The sequence below is a fragment of the Rhopalosiphum padi genome, chromosome 3, assembly GCF_020882245.1.
Source record: "Rhopalosiphum padi isolate XX-2018 chromosome 3, ASM2088224v1, whole genome shotgun sequence".
NCBI lineage: Eukaryota > Metazoa > Arthropoda > Insecta > Hemiptera > Aphididae > Rhopalosiphum > Rhopalosiphum padi.
Window position 1 is genome coordinate 75,467,087 of NC_083599.1, and position 24,084 is coordinate 75,491,170.

The 24,084-nt window shown below is 34.7% G+C and overlaps 5 protein-coding genes across 5 annotated transcripts; 3 read left to right on the forward strand and 2 right to left on the reverse strand.

Moving 5' to 3' along the window:
* Positions 1-764: 764 nt before the first annotated feature.
* On the forward strand, positions 765-1,448 carry LOC132925713 (uncharacterized). The gene has a single exon (XM_060990083.1). It carries the CDS (start codon positions 765-767, stop codon positions 1,446-1,448), a length of 684 nt encoding a protein of 227 aa, XP_060846066.1.
* Positions 1,449-1,800: 352 nt separating this feature from the next.
* Positions 1,801-2,989, reverse strand: LOC132926912 (uncharacterized). Its single transcript, XM_060991330.1, has 2 exons — positions 2,014-2,989; positions 1,801-1,877 (listed from the first exon to the last, which is right to left on the reverse strand). The coding sequence occupies exons 1-2, from the start codon at positions 2,776-2,778 to the stop codon at positions 1,830-1,832; spliced, it is 813 nt and encodes a 270-aa protein (XP_060847313.1). The 5' UTR covers positions 2,779-2,989; the 3' UTR covers positions 1,801-1,829.
* A 30-nt stretch (positions 2,990-3,019) lies between these two features.
* On the reverse strand, positions 3,020-5,062 carry LOC132925714 (uncharacterized). Its single transcript, XM_060990084.1, is given in 5 exon segments — positions 3,020-3,026; positions 4,166-4,328; positions 4,331-4,672; positions 4,736-4,840; positions 4,893-5,062. Coding segments are annotated over 5 exon segments (786 nt in total). The 5' UTR covers position 5,062.
* Positions 5,063-5,832: 770 nt separating this feature from the next.
* On the forward strand, positions 5,833-18,830 carry LOC132925715 (uncharacterized). The gene is made up of 4 exons (XM_060990085.1): positions 5,833-5,989; positions 6,044-6,271; positions 16,646-18,767; positions 18,818-18,830. Exons 1-4 carry the CDS (start codon positions 5,833-5,835, stop codon positions 18,828-18,830), a joined length of 2,520 nt encoding a protein of 839 aa, XP_060846068.1.
* On the forward strand, positions 18,830-20,834 carry LOC132923762 (uncharacterized). Its single transcript, XM_060987718.1, is given in 8 exon segments — positions 18,830-18,904; positions 18,969-19,079; positions 19,157-19,467; positions 19,528-19,660; positions 19,717-19,893; positions 19,946-20,050; positions 20,116-20,608; positions 20,670-20,834. Coding segments are annotated over 8 exon segments (1,527 nt in total). The 5' UTR covers positions 18,830-18,834; the 3' UTR covers positions 20,797-20,834.
* Positions 20,835-24,084: the final 3,250 nt, after the last annotated feature.

The window sequence follows — 24,084 nt, forward strand, 5'->3', positions numbered from 1 at the left end:
CGTTCTAGACGGCGGTCCGTTGAATAATAATGTGCCGCTCCCGAGACTATTGCGCGTAGCCCCTCTTTGGTAAAAGTGGGCGTGGTTACGGGTGACCGCCGCCGCGGCGATATGAAATTCAACGCCATCTCTTGAGCGTTGTATACGTTTCACTTTTACCAGAACGGCCTCTTAATATCGCGCGGAAACGATGGATAAATCCTTCTTGGATGTGGGCGGGGCGTATGTTAACGAATCTCCGATACGCGAAATGTTTTTACATTCTTTTTTACCGTTTTCATCGTCCGCGCTCGACAACGGTGACGAAATACGTATATCCATTCAGAATCGCGATGCGCATACTTTACCGAGCGATAGTTTTATCTATATAGAGGGTAAAATAACGAAGCCAGCCGGACTCTTAACTGAGATATCTATCGCGCACAATGGTTTAGCAAATTTATTTAACGAAATGAAGTATGAAATAAACTCTACCGAGGTACAGCGGGTTAAAAAACCGGGAATAACTAGTGCCATGAAGGGTTATTGTTCGTATTCGCCCGCCGATGCGAATATCCTGCAAAACGCTGCTTGGGATATCACTAACAAAAATGCTAGTTTCTTGAAAGACAACACGTTCAGTGGTTGTATTCCGTTAAAACACGTTTTTGGTTTTTGCGAAGACTACAAGCGAATATTGATAAATTGCAGCCAACAACTGATATTGAATAGATCGATGTCGGACACGAGCGCGCTACATTACACCAGCGTGGTGGGGCGGGGACATGGCTACCGAGTCGGTTAAGGCGTTGGTGGCAAAAGTCAAAGTTCAGCTAACGCGAGTGTTGTGGAAAGTTCCAGTGATCAAAGTCGACGACCGGGAGCGGTTGAAGCTGATGAAAATCATCGACAGCAAAAAAATGATAAATTGTGCTTTTAGAAATTGGGAGCTCTGCGAGTATCCGAATCTGCCGCAAACGAGTAAACACTCTTGGATGGTTAAAACTTGCTCGCAGGTGGAAAAACCTAGGTGTTTAATAATCGCTTTTCTCACGAATACGCCGGGAAGCGTGTCGGACGGTTACAGCGGCGATTACGACGCGTGTTCGCTGACAAACGTTAAAGCGTATATCAATTCAATCGAATATCCGTATGAAGATTTCAACGAAAGTTTCGACAAAAACCTGTTTACGATGTTCTATCAAAATTACGCCGACTTCCAGAAACATTATTACGAACGGGATACCGCGCAGCCGTATCTGCCGAGAGAAAAATATAAAGAGTTGGGACCATTTATCTGCATAGATTGTTCGCGACAGACCGACGATGCCAAAATTTCTAACGTCGATCTCCGCCTCGAAATAGAAGCATCCAATAATTTTCCCGCTAACACGGCCGCCTACTGCCTGGTCATTCACGATCGCGTGATGCAATACAATCCGTTTACCGGAGAAGTTCGGAAACTGTAATATTTGCTATTTTATTAAAATGCATTCGACCCTTGTACGGTATATCTGTATTCACATTTTACCATAGAATGCATACGATAAAGTAATATAACTATATATATATATATATATATTATATATTTGTAATTGTGTTTTTGTAATAAATGGAATAATAAAAATACATAACGACTTTTTTTTCTAAAATATAATATAATATGTAATGAACAGTACAAATCTTATTTTATAATAATAATATGCTTATGACAAAAATAATAGCACTCTATACAAGCAGATGGTACATATATATATTTGTATATCATAATACATGTGTTTCATCTGAATATTATTAGCCCCTGGTCAGCATTCGGAATGTCGATGTCGGACATATGGACGCCATTATTCTTAATATGTATACATGGCCGGCCCCTCGTTTTCGTGGAATCCTATAAGCTGTGAAAAATAATATACGTATAAATGCGTGATGTCATAAGATATATTTTTATATATAATATTATATATTTAATCGTAATACGAAATAATATTATATTATTAGATATATTTTAATATTTTACTGTATAATAATCACCTCTTCAATGTCGGCGGGCGTCGCGTCATTGCTCGGGATGTAATCTATTCCGTTATTTTGAATATTAGTCGCCCAACACATCGCCAACTGTTCGTTCGCATACAATTTGATCTGATTTACCAAACTGTTTTCGCTATTCGGGAATATATTCAACGCATGGAAATCGGGGTGGATATTGTGAGTGGCTGTTGAAATTTCTTCTGCGGTCGACGATTTATCTGCATAGACATTTGTACTTAGATAAGTAGCTATCTGATCGATCTGAACCATAACTGCGCATCGCGTGATGTTAGATTTGCGTGAGATCGATTCGCCGATGGCCCATTGCATCTCGTGTATTCTTAATAGATCGCTCCCGCTCAACAGCACGCGACATCCTTGTTGTAAGTGCGATTCGACGGCTAGCATCCCTTCGCCGCGATAAGTGGTTCTGGACAGCGTGTTATTTTCGTCTTTGAGAAAAAGTCTATCGCGGCTTTTAACCGACGGGTCGGATATATTTGAGAGTATGTACGGCATAAGTGAGAAAATTCGTTGCAGAAAAACACTTGTTATGCATACATGGCGAGACGGCGTTATAATCTGTACGGTCACGTTGAATACGTTCGCGACGTCGAGTCCGATGTTGATGGATTTCCGTCCCGCAAAGTCTATGACAAAGTTTGTGGTATCGATTAAATCGTTAGGCGGCTGCACGATACACTGTAAATTTTTTCTCGCGCGTTCACCACGAGTCGCAGAGATTGTTTCAATTTCGCCCGACATTTTTTGTCCTTTAGAATGAAACTCACTTGTTACACGTTAAGCGAATAGAGTGTTACTGATTTGTTTAAAATAATTATTGTACTTAGCTGGCCCGAAAATCCGCGTAATTATTTAAACTTAATCTATTCACGGTGCGAGTGGTGGTGGTGGGGGTGACGTGATAACACAGAGATATCGTACGGATGCGAAAAAACCGCGTCAGCCCGATTTACGGATACGTCTGGACCGTTGGCATTTCGATTCAATAACTAATATGTTTTTATACGTATATGTATATGTTTTATACGTGTATGTATATGTTTTATACTTGTATGTATATGTTTTACATATTTATGTATATGTTTTTATACGTGTATGTATATGTTTTATACGTGAATGTATATGTTTTACATAATTATGTATATGTTTTTATACGTGTATGTATATGTTTTATACTTGTATGTATATGTTTTTATATGTATATGTTTGAAAAAACCGCGTCAGCCCAATTTACGGATAGATGGCGCCACCGTCGACGACATATGATATGATAATTTCGGATGGGCTGGGTACCGGAGCGGTTGGAGGGGTCGCGCGGTATGGAGGCGGTTGCGACGTAGATAGGGGGTGAGGGCGGCGGTGGCCCGGTGTCCAGAAGCCTATGACGAAGGCGACGCGGTACAGCGGTAGGTGTGGGGGAGGGGGTGGCCTGGACGCCTATGACGTAGGAGGCGCGGTGGCGCTGTTGTACGTGAGGGAGGTGGGGGAGGGGGTGGCCCGGGCGCCTATGACGTAGGAGGCGCGGTGGCGCTGTTGTACGTGAGGGAGGTGGGGGAGGGGGTGGCCCGGTCGTCTATGACGTAGGCGGCGGCTGTTGTGCGGGAAGGGGCGGGGGAGGGGGTGGCCCGGACGCCTATGACGTAGGAGGCGTGGTACAGCGGTAGGTGTGGGGGAGGGGGTGGCCCGGACGTCTATGACGTAGGCGGCGGCTGTTGTGCGGGAGGGAGGTGGGGGGGGAGGCGGTTGTTGTGCGGGAAGGGGTGGGGGAGGGGGTGGCCCGGACGTCTATGACGTAGCAGGCGCGGTGGCGCAGGCAGGAGGGCGGGGGGGTGAAGCGGAGAGGACCTCGGAGCGGCCTTTTCCTACTACTACTATCTATTCTTGGTTTCACAGGCGGCAAGCCCACGAAAAAGCGGAACGCAAAACGCAAACTCTTTGATTGATATTGTTTAAATAATTTTGTGTGAAATAAAAACAAGCGTGATACTTAAAACAAGTTTTTTTTTATTTATTAGATTAAGTTTTTACAATAAGGTTTACAATTTATATTTTTAAAACAAGGTATAAAATATTTACAAGGTATAAAAAATAATTATAAGATATTTATAAAATATATATACAAGGTTTACAATTGAATAAATTTGAATTAAAATGAATTTTATCGTCCAATACCACTCTTTTGTCATTGTAACTGTTGTACGTTAATTTTTTCGTTCTTATGGTCATCAACTGGTGTTTGAATGATCTAATCGATACATTATCTCGGTACGCTTCCACTCCAGCTTGACCAAACACCTCCTATGGTCCTCCAACGTCATGTGGGTTTTAATCACATGCTGCTTTACCCCCTTGGCTTTGATCTTTTCACCACCAACTTTGAACGTATTGTCTCTTACCGCATCATCTTCTCCTGCATATATGTTATACGCGTATGATTTTGCACGTAGTGCACAAAACTCCGTCATCGTATGTCCTTTTAATTCATCCGAGAAAAACCCGGGCACCTTCTTCCTAGCTGTAGTGTAACACGGATGGATAGGAGGCAAGTCCGCCGTGTCTAACCTATCCATCAAGTTGGAATTCTCAATCAAGTCTTTGTAAAAATCTTCGGTTTGAATAAGGTATACCAATGAATCTGAAATAATAATATTAATAAATTTATTATGTTTATACTTGAAATTAATTTTAATAAATTTACCAGTATCAGTATACATAAGTTTGATATTATCACCATAGTGCTTCTGCATTACGTTGTAGTGATAATCATACATCATTGTTTTCGATATATCCAATACTGCAAATCCTATACAAAATATGTTAATAAATGTAAAATAGAAAATTTAAAGTAGATTTACCGATGTATATAAGTTTATCAAATTTGATTATTTTGTTTTCCAGTGTCACCGCGTTCAGGTTTTCGCTATAGTTGGTAGCATGTTTAAATGTCGTCTTATTAATAAGTTTTTGTAATCGTCTCTCACACGACACCAACTCCATCTTCATTTGTTTCCTTTTCGATTGCATAGTCTTCCCTGAAAAAGAAACTGTTGGTAACATAGCTAAATTGGATTAAATAAAGTAACATACCAAATACAGCGTTGTTCATTAATTTGAAAAAGTCTTTCTCAAAGTCATTTTTTGATTTCTGCCTCATCTCAGTGTTGAGGTTAATATAATCTGCCAACCATGCGGACTGGCTAAACTCTAGAACTCTATGTACCTATAAATTAAGAAATAATGTTAAAAATTTAATTTAAATATTGTAAAATAAAAATATTTACTTTTTCAACTATCAACCCATTTTCAATTGCCTGCTGTAGGTTCCGGTAATGTATTATGTAATTTTTTTTCTGCTAAAACGTTGCCATCAATTTTTTCACCTTTGAGCCGGGTGGTATACACGCACACACACACATTAATAACTGATATACTTTTGTGTCTAAAATGCCATATTCTCTCATGTCGTCAGGATGGCGCCGACTCATAATGTATATCCTTAAACCATCACAGATCCATATTCAATTCATCGATAATCACACAATACCTTGCAAAAACTCTACCGTCGCCGCCCTGACGTTTGGCGCCGGATTGACAATACGATACACCTTATTTAATAAACTAGATGACTATATAGAAATTCACACTAACTGCTCGTCTTTATATATATTCTGAAAGAGGCAACAGTTCTTCAGTACGTTTTAAGCCGCTGTACACACATCGTCATCGAGTATTTTTGAGTGTTTTTAAACGTTTATACTTTTTTTTTTTTTTTGTTTTACCTTAAAAATTATCAACATGTTTAATTGTGATCAGTGCCCGTTGATGTTCACGCGTAAAGACAGTTTGCTCAGACACAAAATCATACACCGAGGAATTCGTTTTCCGTGCTCTGTATGCATCAAGACATTCAGTCTCGTGTCAAGTTTTAAGAGGCATGAGAAAAATTCTCATGGTATGTATACTTATTAATTTTTATTATTAATATATATCTAACATTTTTTCCAAGGCATCGTTCCGGCTCATCGTCAGCCTGCACCGATTGTTGCTCAACCTACTCGACAGAGCGTTATACAGTTTGCGCCTAGCGTTGCTCCACAGGGAGACTTACAGATTACCCCTCAAATTTTCGTCCCCGATATCCCGGCCGGTGGTTCGAACATGTTATCCGAGGACGAGATTTGCATGGCAGCTATGGACGCATTTGAAAATGAAAAAGTTCAAGACGATAATACAGGTTAGTTTTATTTTTAATATTATAGATGGGGTATAATTTTGAAAGATTCGTATAAATCATAAATATTATTTATATGCTGGCGGGTTGCACCGGTTGTTTATAATTCTCATCGATACGAAATTTATTTTCCCCCGTCACATGCTTGGCTAATACAGCCCACTTGAAACACTGTTGGTCTACATTCTGAGGATTTATTGTGCCCCGTTTTCCTTCGATATACGCAGGCAGTGGTATGTATGACGACCCGCCCATCGGCGTGTATTTGTACACGGCCAACAATAGCCCATCTATGGACTCCAGGGTAAACCCGCTTCCTCTGCTAGTATAAGCTTCTTCTTCGGTCAATAACTTTATAAAAGCCCTTTCAATAATCTCACCAATATTACTACCCGAAAAAACTTCAACTGCTGATGTTTTAAACGCTCTATTTTCAGATGAATTAGGTACGTTTGGTCGGTTATACGTAGCCTCCAGCTTCAAACTAAATTTTATCGAGTGTCTCAAAACATGATTTTTCAGCATGTCTGACAGAGCCGGTGCAAGAGGACGTAGAAAGTCGGTATGATTTTTAACATTATTCAAATTTATTGCGAAATACCAAACGATTTTTCGACCCGCTGACGATAAAATTTCAACTAACCCGGGGGATTTCACCATATCCATGCGCGCTTTTTTTGCTCTAGCAGCCGACGTGGTGTATGCGGTGGAAACTCGTTTGCCGTTTACACCCGTAAATACGAGTCTTAAAAATAAAATTAAAAAAACCTAATAAATCTAATTTTCCTATAATAGTATAAAAAATTTATGTATCGTTTAAAATTAAATCTATCAAACGGTCTGACAACCGGTGCAACCCGCCAGCATATAAATAAAATTTATGATTTATACGAATCTTTCAAAATTATACCCCATCTATAATATTAAAAATAAAACTAACCTGTATTATCGTCTTGAACTTTTTCATTTTCAAATGCGTCCATAGCTGCCATGCAAATCTCGTCCTCGGATAACATGTTCGAACCACCGGCCGGGATATCGGGGACGAAAATTTGAGGGGTAATCTGTAAGTCTCCCTGTGGAGCAACGCTAGGCGCAAACTGTATAACGCTCTGTCGAGTAGGTTGAGCAACAATCGGTGCAGGCTGACGATGAGCCGGAACGATGCCTTGGAAAAAATGTTAGATATATATTAATAATAAAAATTAATAAGTATACATACCATGAGAATTTTTCTCATGCCTCTTAAAACTTGACACGAGACTGAATGTCTTGATGCATACAGAGCACGGAAAACGAATTCCTCGGTGTATGATTTTGTGTCTGAGCAAACTGTCTTTACGCGTGAACATCAACGGGCACTGATCACAATTAAACATGTTGATAATTTTTAAGGTAAAACAAAAAAAAAAAAAAAAGTATAAACGTTTAAAAACACTCAAAAATACTCGAAGACGATGTGTGTACAACGGCTTAAAACGTACTGAAGAACTGTTGCCTCTTTCAGAATATATATAAAGACGAGCAGTTAGTGTGAATTTCTATATAGTCATCTAGTTTATTAAATAAGGTGTATCGTATTGTCAATCCGACGCCAAACGTCGGGGCGGCGACGGTAGAGTTTTTGCAAGTTATTGTGTGATTATCGATGAATTGAATATGGATCTGTGATGGTTTAAGGATATACATTATGAGTCGGCGCCATCCTGACGACATGAGAGAATATGGCATTTTAGACACAAAAGTATATCAGTTATTAATGTGTGTGTGTGTGTGTTATTCACTAATAGGCATTTTAATATTATTAGGGGGCGGCCAGTCGGGGACAATAAGCAGATCGTATCTATTTTTGTATATTATTTCCCCAAGTATATAAGAGGGAACTATACGTTGTGAGAATATTCATATGATTATGTATATTATTTAGAGTGTACTTAAATATATATATACAATGTTACCCTCACGATTCGATTCAAACCCATAATATTATATTTTTAAGTATATGATAACTGATAAAAATAATGTGTGATAACTGATAAAAATTAATTATTGATAACTGATAAAAATAAATTATTGATAATATATGATAACATGTGATAACTGAAAACGTATGTCGCGCACATATGCGATCGTTTGGCGTCGGTGGCTATTGTGGCGGGGTGGGGGGGTTATAATATACGTCACAAACGTAGTGGATGCGTCGGTGGCGGCTGCGGCTGCGGTGTTTGAATCCCCCATTTCATACTACTATTCAACAGTATTTCGGTGATCAAAAGAAAAAAAAAATTAAAATTGGCCGATACTAGATGGTTGGCAATGCATCAGTGTGTTGTGATAATACTATTGAGTGCTGGAATAGTCTCACGCATTATTTTCTTTTAGTCGTCAATGAAGACCACTTGAAAAGTGCAGAAACCATTTTAGAAACATTAAATAATGAAGTAGTAAAAGGCTACTTTTATTTTCTTAAATATTCTTTGAATTTATTTAATTTTTTTAATGCTATGTTCCAAACTGAAAAGGTAATTTCATGAAATGTATAGTCAATCAATTAAGCTCTTAAAGACTCTCGCTCAAAACTTTGTCAAACCTGAATTTCTTGTTTCTCGTGAAATGGATAAAATTTCATTTTCAAATCTTCAAATATTTTTACCTAATTCTCAAATTTTTGTTGGTGCAGAATGTCAAGATTTTATTAAAAATTTTCCTGAAACGATTGTAAATGATTTCAAAACCACTTGTTTGAAATTTTATATCGCAGCTACTGAGGAAATAGTTGCCAGTAAAAATCAATTATTTAAAGAATTTGAATTTTTTAATCCAAAAATATGCCTTGATCATAGGCGTGCGCAGACTTTGTTCGCAGGGTATGCAGACATGCAGCTGATAAAATGTGCCCCCCCCCCATATATATAAATCCCCCTAAAATTAATGTGCATGACATTATATTATAAACTTATGGTTACTTCTTTAAATAAGAAAAAATAGATAATTCATCTTTTTTGATTTTAAGTATTTTTTTTTTTATCAATGAAAAGCATTTTTTTTACAAACATGTTTATTTAAATGAAAATGTATATTATACAATATAATTGTTATAATTCAAGCCTTCTCTTCCCTGGTATAAGGACTTTAAATTCTTCAATCACATCATCTATGTCAATTTCAGTAGAAATGTGTTGTTCTATGAATATCAACATTAATGCATCCAGGCGCTTTTGGGTCATCACTGACCTTAACTTTGATTTAACAATAGTCAATTTTGAAAATGCCCTTTCACAAGAGCAACTTGTAACAGGAATGGTAACAAATAATTTTATGGATTTATAAAAATCTGAAAAAATTTCTGAACGTCCACTATCTACTAACCAATCTAACCATTTTGAAATGTTAATGTTAGATGAACCGCATATAGATTCTATTTCTGGTATATTTATAAGTAGTTTAATTTCTGTATGAATATTTTTTAAATTAAATGCTTCTGACAATATCTTAATGTCTGCATCATCCGTTTGAAGTTTTAACATTTTCCCCATAGATGCAATTAAATTCAATGTTTCTTGTGAAAAACGTTCATCAATTCCTTGAATCATTTCATCTAACATTGGATAAGAAGTAAAATATCTCATTTCTTCAATTTTACTATCAACAGTATAGAGTGTAGAATTGTCATCAATTTTTCTGGTAAATTTTCTCTTTTTAACTTCAGGTATAGAGATAAGATTTTTTTGACAAACACTTAAAACTTCATTGTAAATAACAATAAAGTTATTATCATCAGATCTCAATTTACTGAGGTGTTCTCTAAGAGACTTCACTAGAGATACTGCAGATAACAAATCTAAGTTTGGTGATTGTAAACTGGCACTCACTTTTTGGATCATAATTAAAACTGGACTTAATATATGCATAGAAAAAATAAAATCAAAAGTTTTCATTTGAAAAATGAGACCTTTAGCTTTGGCTCTAACTTCAGATAAATTTGTTTTATCGGAAATTTCCTCTAAACAAAGTAGTAATGCTGAATAGTTGTTTTTTACTGCTTCGATGGCTTCCGATCTACAAGCCCATCTAATAATAGATAGTGTTTTAAGACTTCTAAGTTTCAAGTTAATATCTTTTGAAACGCGTTCTAAAATAGCATGACGCACTGGACTAGCTTCAACAAAACTATAAATAATTTGTAGAACACCAAAAAAATCAAATATTACATTATTTCCCAAAGAACTTACCAAGACTAGATTGAGGCAATGGCCATAACAATGGACATAATATATGCTGGGTTTATTTTCTTTGACTTTAGCTTTTACTCCATTACAACTACCAGCCATCGTAGCAGCCCCATCAAAACATACAGCAATAACATTTTTCCAATCAATCCCAATTTCATTAATTGCTTCAGTTAGTGAGTCATATACTGACTGTGCATTAACTGACAATAATCTTTTGACACCAACAAAGTGTTCTACTGGACGGTTTTCTTTTTTATTAAAATAGCGTACACATACAGATAGTTGTTCGTAATGGCTACAATCACTGGTCTTATCAGCTATAATAGAAACCATTGTATTCTTTACTCTACTTGAAATGTTTCGTTTCATAACATTTTGTATAGATAGAAGAATATCATTTTGTATACGATTACTGATATAACTTGCATTTTTAGGTCCATTTTCTAAATGTTCACTCAACAATGAATCATATTTTTTTAACAAATCAACCATTTCTAAAAATAGTCCCTTTGAAACACTATTTGTATTTTCATTATGGCCACGTAATGATTTCCCATTCTTTGCTAGACACAGTGCAATATCTATTAGGCGGTGCATTATACTTCTGTTAATCATTCGCTGTTCTTCGCGTTTTGAAAGTTCTATTTCTTTTGATTTATTTAATACAATATCAATTGAATCAGAATTTAAAAAAGTTGCCATAGATGATTCACTTATTATATGTGACTTAGAGTTTTTGTGTTTTATGAATCGAGAAGTTGCTATATGCCAGTTATTAAATCCGGTTTTGGAAAAAGTTGGGTCTTGATGACCAACATTTAAATTAGAGTGCATAAATAACCGACATGAGAAACAAAATACTCTGTTCAAGTCAATACTATATTCTAACCATTTAAAACTGTCATACCATTTTTCTTGAAAACTTCTGTAATAATTACCAATTTTAGTTCTTGAAAATAATTTGAGACGGGGTTGAAATGGTCCTTTTAAAACTCTTTGTTTAATTTCAAGTCTCGATGTTGGCAGAGCATGAGAAGGATCATCTGGGTATTTTAATGAAGCTGTGTCAATTATTGTGCTTTCTATTGGGGAAGAAAATAAAACAGATATTAACAATTATATTTACAAATAATTCTATGTAAATTATTCCAAAGAAAAAAAATACGAACCCATTTCAACAAAATATACAAAATACAAATACCTAAAACACTTAACAAATAATTAATTAGTTTCACTCACAAAATATTCATAAGAAAAATTAAGCGTTAGTATTAATTATTAAACTGCAAAATATATAAAAAAAAAATTATAGACAAATAATAAATATCAAATTAATTAAAGTATAGTAAAATATAATATTTACATTAGTAATATTTATGCAAATCTAATATATTTTTATATCACACATAATATGAAACACAAACAAAATACATATTATAATACCAAATAACAATTAGTACTTACCTGTAATTAAACAAAAATTTGGAAAACATATGGTAGTCAACACATTAATAGCCTATTAATTAAAATTAAAATACCTACTAAATATCTACAACCTTCTATCTGCATTATAAAAATAACAAATATGTATTAGAAAAAAAATACTCAATTAAATAGACTATGTTTTAATATTCTTGTCATTATAATATTACCTATGTACAATATACATACCTTCAAAATCATCAACTGATGCATTATTATTATTATTATTTCGTATGGCATCAACTGATGCATTACCTTCACCTATGTAAAATATAAATTGTCTTAATAATATTATAATTATTTAAGTTTTTTGCAATATATTTTTTTTTACTTTGACTTATATCATTAATAGTTGCTTTAGATTCATCATAAATTATTTTGGATGTTGATTTTTCAACACTCAATGATGCATCACCTTCACCTGTGTACAATATAAATTGTCTTAATAATATAATTATTAAGTTTTATGCCATATTTTTTTTTTTTACTTTGACTTAGATCATTAAAATCTGCTTCTACAAGCTTAGTGTGATCCAAACCTTCACCATCTGTAATACAAAAATATGAATCACTAATTAAGTCAATTTGTTTTAATATTTTAAAATACCTTTAAAACCACCAATAAGATTTTATAGTAATCATGTACTTGATAATCTGTTATTTAAGTATAGATTTCTAAATATTATGAAATAAAAGTTAAATATATAAGTAAGTTAATCACTGTACTTACCATTATTTGTATCGCACTTTAATATAAATTTGTCCATTGCACCTCTCATTTTATTTTTCTCGTCATTTATGATAGCAGCTTTTTTGCGTTTCGCGCTACCACTTAATTGCTTAATTTTTGAACTTGACATTTAAATTTTAGCACAAACCACAGTAGATAGAAAAAAATCGTAAATAAATAAAAATATTCGATTGAGTTGTAACAATAATACGTAGAACGTAGAACAAACTAAACAACTTAGTACACAAACGCACGATACTACGATAAGTTAAAAGTCGGTGCCCCGGTAGGATACGCAATTTGATTATAAATGCGCGGTAAAAATATTATTATCAATGTTCAATAGTCAGTAGTGGTCAGTGGTTACAGATATCTAAATTATAGATAGCCATACAAGTGATTATATTGGCACAGAATAGATTATCAAATAATTTAATAATAATATTATTATTTTAGTATCAACTACTTTAACTACTATATTATATTAATTATTATCAGTATTTAGATATCGTCAAATTAAAGAATACATGTAATCGCTGTCATTTCTTGGGACATATAAATAGTAAATACCTACACTAAAAATAAAACCCATATTTCCTTAAATTATTGAGAACCGTCCTAAATTAATTTAAAAACAAGTCCCTATTCCATATCGATATCGCATTACTATTTTATAAAAATCCAGTTTAAATTATGAACTGAGACATTGTTCATGACGTTCATGTGCCTTAAGCGTCTGGTTGCAGGGTATGCAAGAGCATACCCTGCATACCCCGTGCGCACGCCTATGGCCTTGATTATAATAAAAGTATTACAAATTTAAAAATTACAAGGGAAAAATTTCAAAGATATATTAACAAACATGATGTTATAGAAGAATGGCGAAATAACTAAATCTTATTTATCAGAGCATAATAATCTTATTTTAAGCTTTTTTAACACATAAATCTAATCTCTACTTATTACTATTTTATATAGGTAGTACATATCTATTTATGTTTAATTTACAAATATAAAAGTTAAATTGATCATTTTTTTCATTGTAAGTAATCATTATTTTAGTTTTATGAAATAGTATCGTTTTTTATATCGTAATTAGCATCAGTGGCATAATATGTATATATTGTATATATACATTTTAGGTCAATGACCCTGGCACCACAAATTAAAAATTTTGGGGTAAAAATGGTATCACAAATTTGTAACCAACTCGTAATAATTCGTAACCAAAAATTTGGAAATCAATAAGAATACTTAAATATTCTAAAATAATAAACATACAACTCAGAAATATACCTAGTAATAAAATAATTAAAATAATTAAAAAACTAAAAAAGTTCGTTCGGCGATCAATAATCCTGGCGATCAATGTATCATATTATTACATTTTCTTGTTAAGTATAATACAAATAATCTTTATACAATATAATATCTGCGTGAGAATAAATCTAGTGGTAATTTAAAATTGACCAATGATATTGCGTAGTTGAACACAGCTGCTGAAACAGACCTCATGACCTAATATTGTTCATTCCCGGCCCCAACAAATACCATCATGAACTTATTTACACTACAGTGTTTACAGTACAGTGGTATTGACTCAAAAGTTGATAACAAAAATTTAATAAGATATAAGAATATACAGTATTATAATAATAACTAAATACAAATTATATAACAAATGCAATGTTTTCGGAAAAAATGAAATCAATCTACGTAGTAATTATAATTAATGAAATTACTTTAAAAGTATTACATAAAATAAATAATAATATAGGTACCTAGATACATAATAATAATAGCAGACTATAAAAAAGTCTAACAGACTTTTTTCTGTCCAGAATGGCTTTAAATAGGTACATACAATGATAACTATTTCATTGAATTCAATTATAACATATCCACTCGACACATTGTGTTTTCATTTTCAATACAATGTCCATATTTTCCAACCAATATAATATTTGTAATTAATTTAAACTTTCAAACATTTCATAGTAGATAGAAAAAGGGGCTTCTGGAGCCGCAACCCGCAACCCGCAACCCGCAACCGCAACCCGCAACCCGCCGCCGCAGCAACCGCAATCGGCCGCCGACGCCCGATCGCGTACGTGCGCGACTTGTATTATTGTTATCATACAACCAGTTATCATTTGTTATCAGTTATCATTTGTCATCAGTTATCACATGTTATCATATATTATCAATAATTTATTTTTATCAGTTATCATATATTTAAAAAATATAATATTCTGCGTTAGAATCGAATCGTGAGGGTAACATTGTATATATATATATATTTAAGTACACGCTAAATAATATACATAATCATATGAATATTATATAGTTCCCTCTTATATACTTGGGGAAATAATATACAAAAATGTACATTAAGCACCTAACCTGGCGCCGACTCATAATGTATATCCTTAAACCGTCACAGATCCATATTCAATTCATCGATAATCACACAATACCTTGCAAAAACTCTACCGTCGCCACCCCGACGTTTGGCGTCGGATTGACAATAAGATACACCTTATTTAATAAACTAAATGACTATATAGAAATTCATATTAAGCACGTCTGGCGACAATAAATTCCTGACATTAGGTAGCCCTCGATATTAGTACAATTAAAAGACATTAAGAGACATATCAATTAAATATCGATATTCACTCACTACCTTACAAAAAACTCTACCAACTCGACATAAGGGATTAAGCATATTTGGCGTCGTATTGACAATACGATACATTTCCTGCCATTAGGTGGGTATTTGGCGCTTTCGCATACCTTTTCTTAAGGTACGGTTCCCCTGCAGCGTCTAGACGCCATAGAACGACGCGTCTTGACGCGGCGCCTGAACGCTGCAGGGAAACCGTGCCTTTATACGATATTAGAATGCCTATTAGTGAACAACACGATAATGATCGATATTAGTGCCCTTTGCCGGACGTATCTTCATACAATGTAATTTTAATTAAATACCAATATTCACACTGCCTACCCTCAAAAATCTTTACTCCACCTACTTAAATTTATCTTTATGTATTCTGAAAGAGACAACAGTCTTTTAGTACGTCGTCAGTCTTAAACCATCGCGCACTTATTTTTCGTTGTATCTACCACAAGAAGCATTAGTTCTTCATAGCGTACCTCTGATTATATATCACCTAGTGTAGCTGAATCGGTTTAGTCTGCCCCGAGACATTTATCGTTCTCATTCGTTCGCACCGGCTTTAAAAAATTTCCAGTGTTTTAAAATTTTTACAAGTGTTTAAACATTTTGTTATTTTTATTTCGTTTTCACAATTTAAATATGTTTAAATGCGAACAGTGTCTTTCGGTTTTCACACGTAGAGATAGTTTGGTCAGACATGGAAAAACTCATACCGGTATTCATTTTCCATGTACTATATGTCAGTCATCATTCACATACAAGACCAGTCTCACCAAACATTTGAAAAATGTTCATGGTATGTATACTTATTTATTTTTATTATTAATTTATATCTAATATTACATTATATCTAATGTTTTTTCCAAGGCATCGTTCAGGCTCATCGTCAGCCTGCACCGGTTGTTGCTCAACCCACTCGACAGGGCGACATACAGATTCCCCCTCAAATTTTCATCCCCGATATCCCAGCTGGTGGCTCGAACATGGTATCCGAGGACGAGATTTGCATGGCAGCTATGGAAGAATTTGAAAAAGTTCAAGACGATAATACAGGTTAGTTTTATTTTTAATATTATAGATGGGGTATAATTTCAAAGATTCGTATAAATCATAAATTTTATTTATATGCTGATGGGTTGTCAGACCGTTTGGTATATTTAATTTTAAACGATACATAACATTTTTATTCTATTATAAGAAAATTAGTTTCTCTTTAGATTTATTAGGGGTTTTTTAATTTTATTTTTTAGACTCTTATACAACTACGAGCGTAAACGGTAAACGAGTTTCCACCGCCAACACCACTTCGGCTGCTAGAGCGAAAAAAGCACGCATGGATATGGTGAAGTCCCCCGGGTTAGTTGAAATTTCATCGTCAGCGGGTCGAAAAATCATCTGGTATTTCACAAAAAATTTCAATAATGTTAAAAATTATACCGACTTTCTACGTCCTCTTACACCGGCTCTGTCAGACATGATGAAAAATCACGTACAGCAACATCCAATAAAATTTAGCTTGAAGCTCGAGGCTACTTATAACCGATCAAACGTACCCAATTCGTTCGAAAATAGGGCGTTTAAAACATCAGCAGTTGAAGTTTTTTCGGAAAGTAACATTGCTGAGATTATTGAAAGAGCTTATATAAAATTATTGACCGAGGAAGAAGCTTATACTAGCAGAGGAAGCGGGTTTACCCTGGAATCTATAGATGGGCTATTGTTGACCGTGTACAAATACACACCGATGGACGGGTCGTCATACATACCGCTGCTTGCGTATATCGATAGGAAACGGGGTACAATAAATCCTCAGAATGTAGACCAACAGTGCTTCAAGTGGGCTGTATTAGCCAAGCATGTGACAGGGCCGGCGGTATACCGTATAGGAGAAAATTATAGACAACACGAGGACAAATACAATTTCAATGGTATATCGTTCCCAACGCCATTATCCGACGTTAAGAAATTCGAATATAATAACCCGACTGTCTCTGTGAATGTGTATGGGTTAGACAAAAAGTTTCAGCCACCGCGTAAATATCCGACGTACGAGGTGTACCCGCTACGTGTCGTTGATGAGGAGAAAGCCAACCACTTTGATCTGTTGTTGGTAGCAGACGAAAGCGGGTCGCATTACATCTACATCTCGAATTTTTCACGCCTTATACGCTCTCAAAAGACTGGACATAAAGAGACTGTCGTATTTTGCAAAAGGTGCTTTACCAGCTTTGACAATCAAAGATATAAATATAAATTGAATGGGCTTGAGGCGTTAACTCAGCATAAGCTTATATGCGGTGCACATAAGCCAATATTACCGGTGATGCCGAAAGAAGGTGAATGTCTGCAATTTGAAGCATGGAGAAACACTCAGAGACATCCTATAGTAATATATGCAGATTTCGAAACTATACTGATGAAGACGGATGAGAAGAAGGGGGGAAATACAAAAATAATGCACAGACATGAAGCGATGAGCTATGGACTCATTGTGAAGGCGAGCAATGACGTACCGATAGAGCTATTAGCGAGACATGAGATACCAACGGAACCAACATTATATCGAGGAAGTGAGAGTCGACAGGACGTGGCGAGACATTTTGTCGAAACCGTGTCTGAAATAGCATTAAAGATAGAGAAGTTATTGAAAACGAATATTCCAATAAATATGTCCGCAGACGACATACAAGTTCATGAAGCAGCGACGCACTGCAATCTATGCAAAATCGAGTTTACCCCACCTTCAGAGGTACTATATCGTAAGACAGCTGACCATTGCTATCTCACAGGAAAATACCGTCAAGCTCTCTGCAATGTATGCAACCAAAAACTACAAACACCCGTTTTTGTACCGTGCTACTTCCATAACTTGTCCAACTATGACGCGCATCTGATAGTCACAGAACTTGGTTATGACACCCAGACTATTAGAGTAATACCAAACACTGAGGAAAAATACATATCATTCTCTAAATATGTGTCAAGTAAATTCCAAATCCGTTTCATAGACACTTTTAGATTCATGGCATCAGGACTATCAACTCTAGCTAAAAATCTTGTAACACCAGGTCTGGAGAACTTCAGAGAGACCGCTAAAGTTTTTAATAAAGTCGATATGTCGCTCGTGACTCGGAAGGGAGTGTACCCGTACGAGTACACAGATAGTTGGAGCAGGTTGGATGAAGAGAGACTACCGAGGAAGAGGGACTTTTATAGCACGTTAAACGAGTCGGGAATAAAGGAAGAGGAATACACGCATGCAAAGGAGGTCTGGGACCACTTCGGTTGCAAGACGTTGGGCGAGTACAGTGATCTGTACTTGAAAATCGACGTGTTGCTGCTGGCGGACGTCCTTGAAAATTTTCGCGATGTGTGCCTTAAGACATACAACTTGGACGCGGCGTATTATTTCACTGCACCAGGATCAAGTTTTGACGCGATGTTGAAGTTTACCGGGAAAAAGTTGGAGCTGTTGAGTGATTACGATATGTTATTAATGTATGAGAATGGTTAGTATATCAATATAATTTTTAAAAATACGTGTATAATAATAATCTTGTATATTCTTCATAGGTATTCGTGGTGGATTAGTGCAGGCAAGCATGAGACATGCCAAAGCCAATAATATAAAGACCCCAGACTATGACGAAACTAAGGAGAAATCGTGGTTGATATACCAGGACTGTAAATATATTTATTTATTTATTTTATTTTACTTTTTTTTTTTTTTATTATTAATTTTTCAAACTTAAACTTTACAGGTAATAATCTCTATGGCTGGGCTATGTGTCAGTATATGCCATACGGTGACTTCAATTGGGTTGAATCCAACTTGAACGGACTGAGTGAGATGTCACCAACGTCAGACAAAGGGCGAGTCTACGAAATTGATGTCTCATACCCACAACATTTACATGATAAACATAATGACCTGCCTTTTCTGCCACAAAACGGTATACCATCAGGCTCAAAGGTGAAAAAATTGATGTCAACGTTTCAGCAGAAGAAAAATTATATTAAACATTACCGGAACCTATAGCAGGCAATTGAAAATGGGTTAATAGTTGAAAAAGTAAATATTTTTATTTTACAAGATTTAAACAGATTTTTAACATTATATCTTAATTTATAGGTGCATAGAGTTTTAGAATTTAGCCAGTCTGCATGGTTGGCGGATTACATTAACTTAAACACAGAGATGAGGAAGAAGGCACAGAACGACTTTGAGAAAGACTTTTTCAAATTAATGAATAATGCGGTATTTGGTATGTTATTTTACTTAATCCAATTTAACTATATTACCAACAGTTTCTTTTTTCAGGGAAGACTATGCAATCGAAAAGAAAGGAAATGAAGATGGAGTTGGTGTCGTGTGAGAGACGATTACAAAAACTTATTAATAAGACGACATTTAAACATGCTACCAACTATAACGAAAACCTGAACGCGGTGGCACTAGAAAACAAAATAATCAAATTTGATAAGCCTATATATATTGGTAAATATACTTTAAATTTTCTATTTTACATTTATTAACATATTTTGTATAGGATTTGCTGTTCTTGACATTTCCAAGACGATGATGTACGATTATCACTACAACGTAATGCAGAAGCACTATGGTGATAATATCAAACTTATGTATACTGATACTGGTAAACATATTATAACTAATTTAAAGTATAAACTTAATTTATATATATATTAATTATTATTTCAGATTCGTTGGTATACCATATTAAAACTGAAGATTTTTACAAAGACTTGATTGAGAATCCCAACTTGATGGATAGATTAGACACGTCAGACTTGCCTCCTATCCATCCGTGCTACACTACAGCTAGGAAGAAGGTGCCCGGGTTTTTCTCTGATGAAGCAAAAGGACATATAATGACAGAGTTTTGTGCACTACGTGCAAAATCATACGCGTACAACATATATACAGGAGAAGAGGATGTGGTGAGAGAGCAGATCAAGGCGAAGGGTGTAAGACAACATGTGGTTAAAAACCATATGACGTTGGAGGATCATGTTAAGTGTTTGTTCGGAGATGAAAGTCTTGATAAATATACAGAAAATGTATCCATTCGCTCATTCAAACACCAGCTAATTACAATCAAAACAAATAAATTAACATACAACAACTACGATGACAAAAGAGTGGTGCTAGACGATAAAATACATACACTGGCTCACGGTCATTATAGTTTAGAGTAAGTTTTTAAATTATTCTATATTTTTCAAATTATTTTACTTATATTTATAATTTTATAGGGATGATAACGAGCAGATTGTTGATTGGCCAGATCATGAGTTTACTGTAGACGTTGCTGGGCGTGAGTGGGAGGAATCGGATAAAGATTTAATGAGATTACTTCTAAGGGAATGCATGTCAAAATAATTAAATACTATGTTTTTTTTTTGTTATGTATTGTAATTGTAAAATATATCACTTGAATAATTTTTATATATATATATATTAATGTTATCTATAACCATTTATTGGAAATATTAGGTTACCTATGTAAAATAAAAAACAATGTTAAAATATTATTATTGTTATATTTTTAAGAATTATTTATAAACCATTTTCTTATAGCAAAAACTTTATAAAATGTACATTGTTTAGGATTAAATTCCATATGAAAAATACAACAAGGTAAAGTTTCGTCATCACATATTTGATCCATACGAGGGCAGCCCAAGTCTTCAATGTTGATGAGTGCGACGTGTGGTATATACTCCATAAGAACTTGTTTTTTCTGTTCTCCTTTGACATAAATGCAGTTGAACTTTAATGAATTCAATATTCTACTTAGTTCCTCATATTCGACATCACCGTAATCTATAGACAGTTGATGATAATTGCGTTCAAGCCACTTATTAGTCTTTCGACTTTTGTTGTCTTGCATACATTTTGAATTTTTAAAAACCCAGTGTTAAGTCGCCCATGTTTCTATGTCTACTATAGACATTTCTTTAATCATATATTTATTGTTTACGCCAAGAACGCATTGCATGTCCAAGATGGCCGAAGACATTATGGCTTATCTTTATAATAGTATTAACACGAGTGAGTATAGCAGGTATTATGATTTTCTTCGAGTAAATACTCGATTTTATCTAATTTAGACGAAAACGATTTGATCGACTGTTCGAGATTTGAAATAATTTTATTTGTTTCACCAGACTGAGAACTAGCAAACACGTTTATGTCTGTAGCTCGACTGACACTATTTTCTAATGTCACTTGTATTTATCCAGCTATTGTGTGTATTATCGAACCCGAGCCATTTGACAAAAATTTGATCCCCCTTCTTACGTATAATTTTTTCAACTAAAAAGTCATTTGGATAGTTTGTTTTCAATATTTCTTCTGAATAAAAGCAACCAGCAATCGGTTTTCCACTATAATCTTGTAGCTGATAAGTAGTAGGTAACGTTTCATTAATTTTAACAATTTTGAATATTTCTGTAGACCAGCTCGGCAAATAACCTTTTGTAAACACACCTTTATATGTGCTTATACGGACATTATCGCCTATGTTAAATTTATTTTTTCGTTTAATTATTTTACGTTGCTTTATCATCACAGATGTTGGATTTGTATCAGCTTGCACCGGTGTCATGCCTATTGTTCTATGTTTTGAATTATTATATTCGTTGATCAACGACGGTAGAATAGAAATCCATTTGTGCGATCCTCGTGCTGTAAACTCTCTATACATTTTTTCTTTTAATGTACGGTTGAAACGTTCTACTATACAAGCTTTCATAGTACTATAAGTCGAATATTTATGTATGTTGTGCTTCACCATCAACGCATCAAATGTAGAATTGTAAAATTCTTTACCATTATCGAGCTGTAATAGTTTTGGTGTGCGTTTAAGCAGTATAGTAGACATTGCTTTGGAAACTTCTTTACCAGTTTTAGATTTTAATGCTATGGCCCAGGCAAACTTTGTAAAACAGTCTATGACACATAGAATATATTTATAGCCATTATTTTTTTTCGAATACGGTATCATTTCGACTAAATCTGCCTGCCATAGATCGTTTTTGCCATAAACATTAACTCTACGCCGTGTGTAATTTTTTCTTGCCGGTTTGTGTAATTCGACTGCGATTTCGCGTTTAGACATTTGGAATACGATTTATTAACCCTGCTTCGTGTAATTCTTCGAAAATCGAAAGTATTTCGTTTGAAACACCTGTATTACCAGCTGCCTTTGACGCCAATAGTAACTGCAATCTTTCGACTAGCTCGTTAGGGTCGTTCCAGTATACTAAATTATGTTTTTGTAGCTTCATAGATAAGCCTGTGCCCGATTGAAACAAATTTTGGATTATATCATGATATTTGTTTCCACCTTGTTTAATTTTTCTCCCGTCCGCTTTTAGATGCGCCGATGTTTGAGTTAATATAGACTTGTATGCTTTTAAATCATTTTTGGTGTATAATTTTGGATATTTTGAAAATATTAAATTACCAAGTCCTTGTGTTAGTGTGTACGATACATCATCAATAGTCAGCGAATTGTCAATGAGTTTAATTTCTTTTTTACCTAAAACTACTTTTCCATTTTTTTGTACTTTAGGTCCATACGTTTTGTCTATATCGTAAGATTTATACCAGTCGCTTATTTCAAAAGCTTTCGAATCGCCTGTGTCGTTAAAATATTGAGAATCTTGAATATCAATGTCTTGCTGTGTGGGTGGAGTTTGAAATGTTGTTTTATTAATATTTTGTTTCAATGGTTCGATAATCGGACTTAACGACTCTGATACTATTGAATGAATATCTGCTTTTCCACTTTTTAATGCGATATACTTGCGTTTGATATTTTCTTTGGCTTTAATCAGTTCTCCGAGTACTTCACCGCTAGCAGCCATGACTGTGAATGAAGCATTTCCACAATGACAATACTTTATATAACGACAAATGTGTCAAATCCATGACGATATCGACCGTTGTCACGTTCACAGTCTTTGTTTATCACGATAAACTCAAATCTCCCCAGACGCCAACATGAAGTGCAAAAGTCTTTAAACTCTGAGTATGACATATCACCAGAGCAATGTTCATTGTATACATGTTTTAAATTAGTCTCATCTTGCTTGAATAATACAATAAAATTAGCGTTATCGCGCAAAAGTTGTTTTGGGACTTTTGAATAACTCTGAGCCAGATAGAATACATCAACTAAATTATGACGACCTCTGGAGAAGTAAGTTCTTGCAATCTTTTGGTTTTCAGTAATAATATCGTCGAAAATAAATACAGAGTTTGGTAAAGCTTTCTCAGGTTCAATAACTTGCTCATTTTCATAGAACGTAAATAATCCAACATCAGTGCCCGATAAAATATCTCCAAGCATTTTGTATTTAGGCTGATCCAATGTTTTAGAGTATATGTAAACATTATGAAATCTTATTCCGTTTATATTTGTTAATAAAGTAAAGATTAAATTCGTTTTTCCACAACCGGAAGGTCCTACAACGAGTGCACGTATCGTATTAGGAAGGAGCGATCCATGTCTATGATTTTGAAACGAAGTAGGTGGATCTACGTTTTCAACTGTTAGTTTTATTTTTTGCTTAATGAATTTCATTATAAATATCTATGTACCTACAAGAATGAGATCAGTACACAATGTCACCCGCTCGAAGAAGCAACAAGAATAAAGGC

Excerpts from the sequence above, each read along its gene's own strand:
- LOC132925713 (XM_060990083.1), top strand. The coding sequence starts at position 765 with ATGGCTACCGAGTCGGTTAAGGCGTTGGTGGCAAAAGTCAAAGTTCAG.
- LOC132926912 (XM_060991330.1), bottom strand. The coding sequence starts at position 2,778 with ATGTCGGGCGAAATTGAAACAATCTCTGCGACTCGTGGTGAACGCGCG. Across the intron at positions 1,878-2,013 it reads CGCCCGCCGACATTGAAGAG|CTTATAGGATTCCACGAAAA; the intron begins GTGATTATTATA and ends TATTTTTCACAG.
- LOC132925715 (XM_060990085.1), top strand. The coding sequence starts at position 5,833 with ATGTTTAATTGTGATCAGTGCCCGTTGATGTTCACGCGTAAAGACAGT. Across the intron at positions 5,990-6,043 it reads GCATGAGAAAAATTCTCATG|GCATCGTTCCGGCTCATCGT; the intron begins GTATGTATACTT and ends ATTTTTTCCAAG. Across the intron at positions 6,272-16,645 it reads AGTTCAAGACGATAATACAG|ACTCTTATACAACTACGAGC; the intron begins GTTAGTTTTATT and ends TTTATTTTTTAG.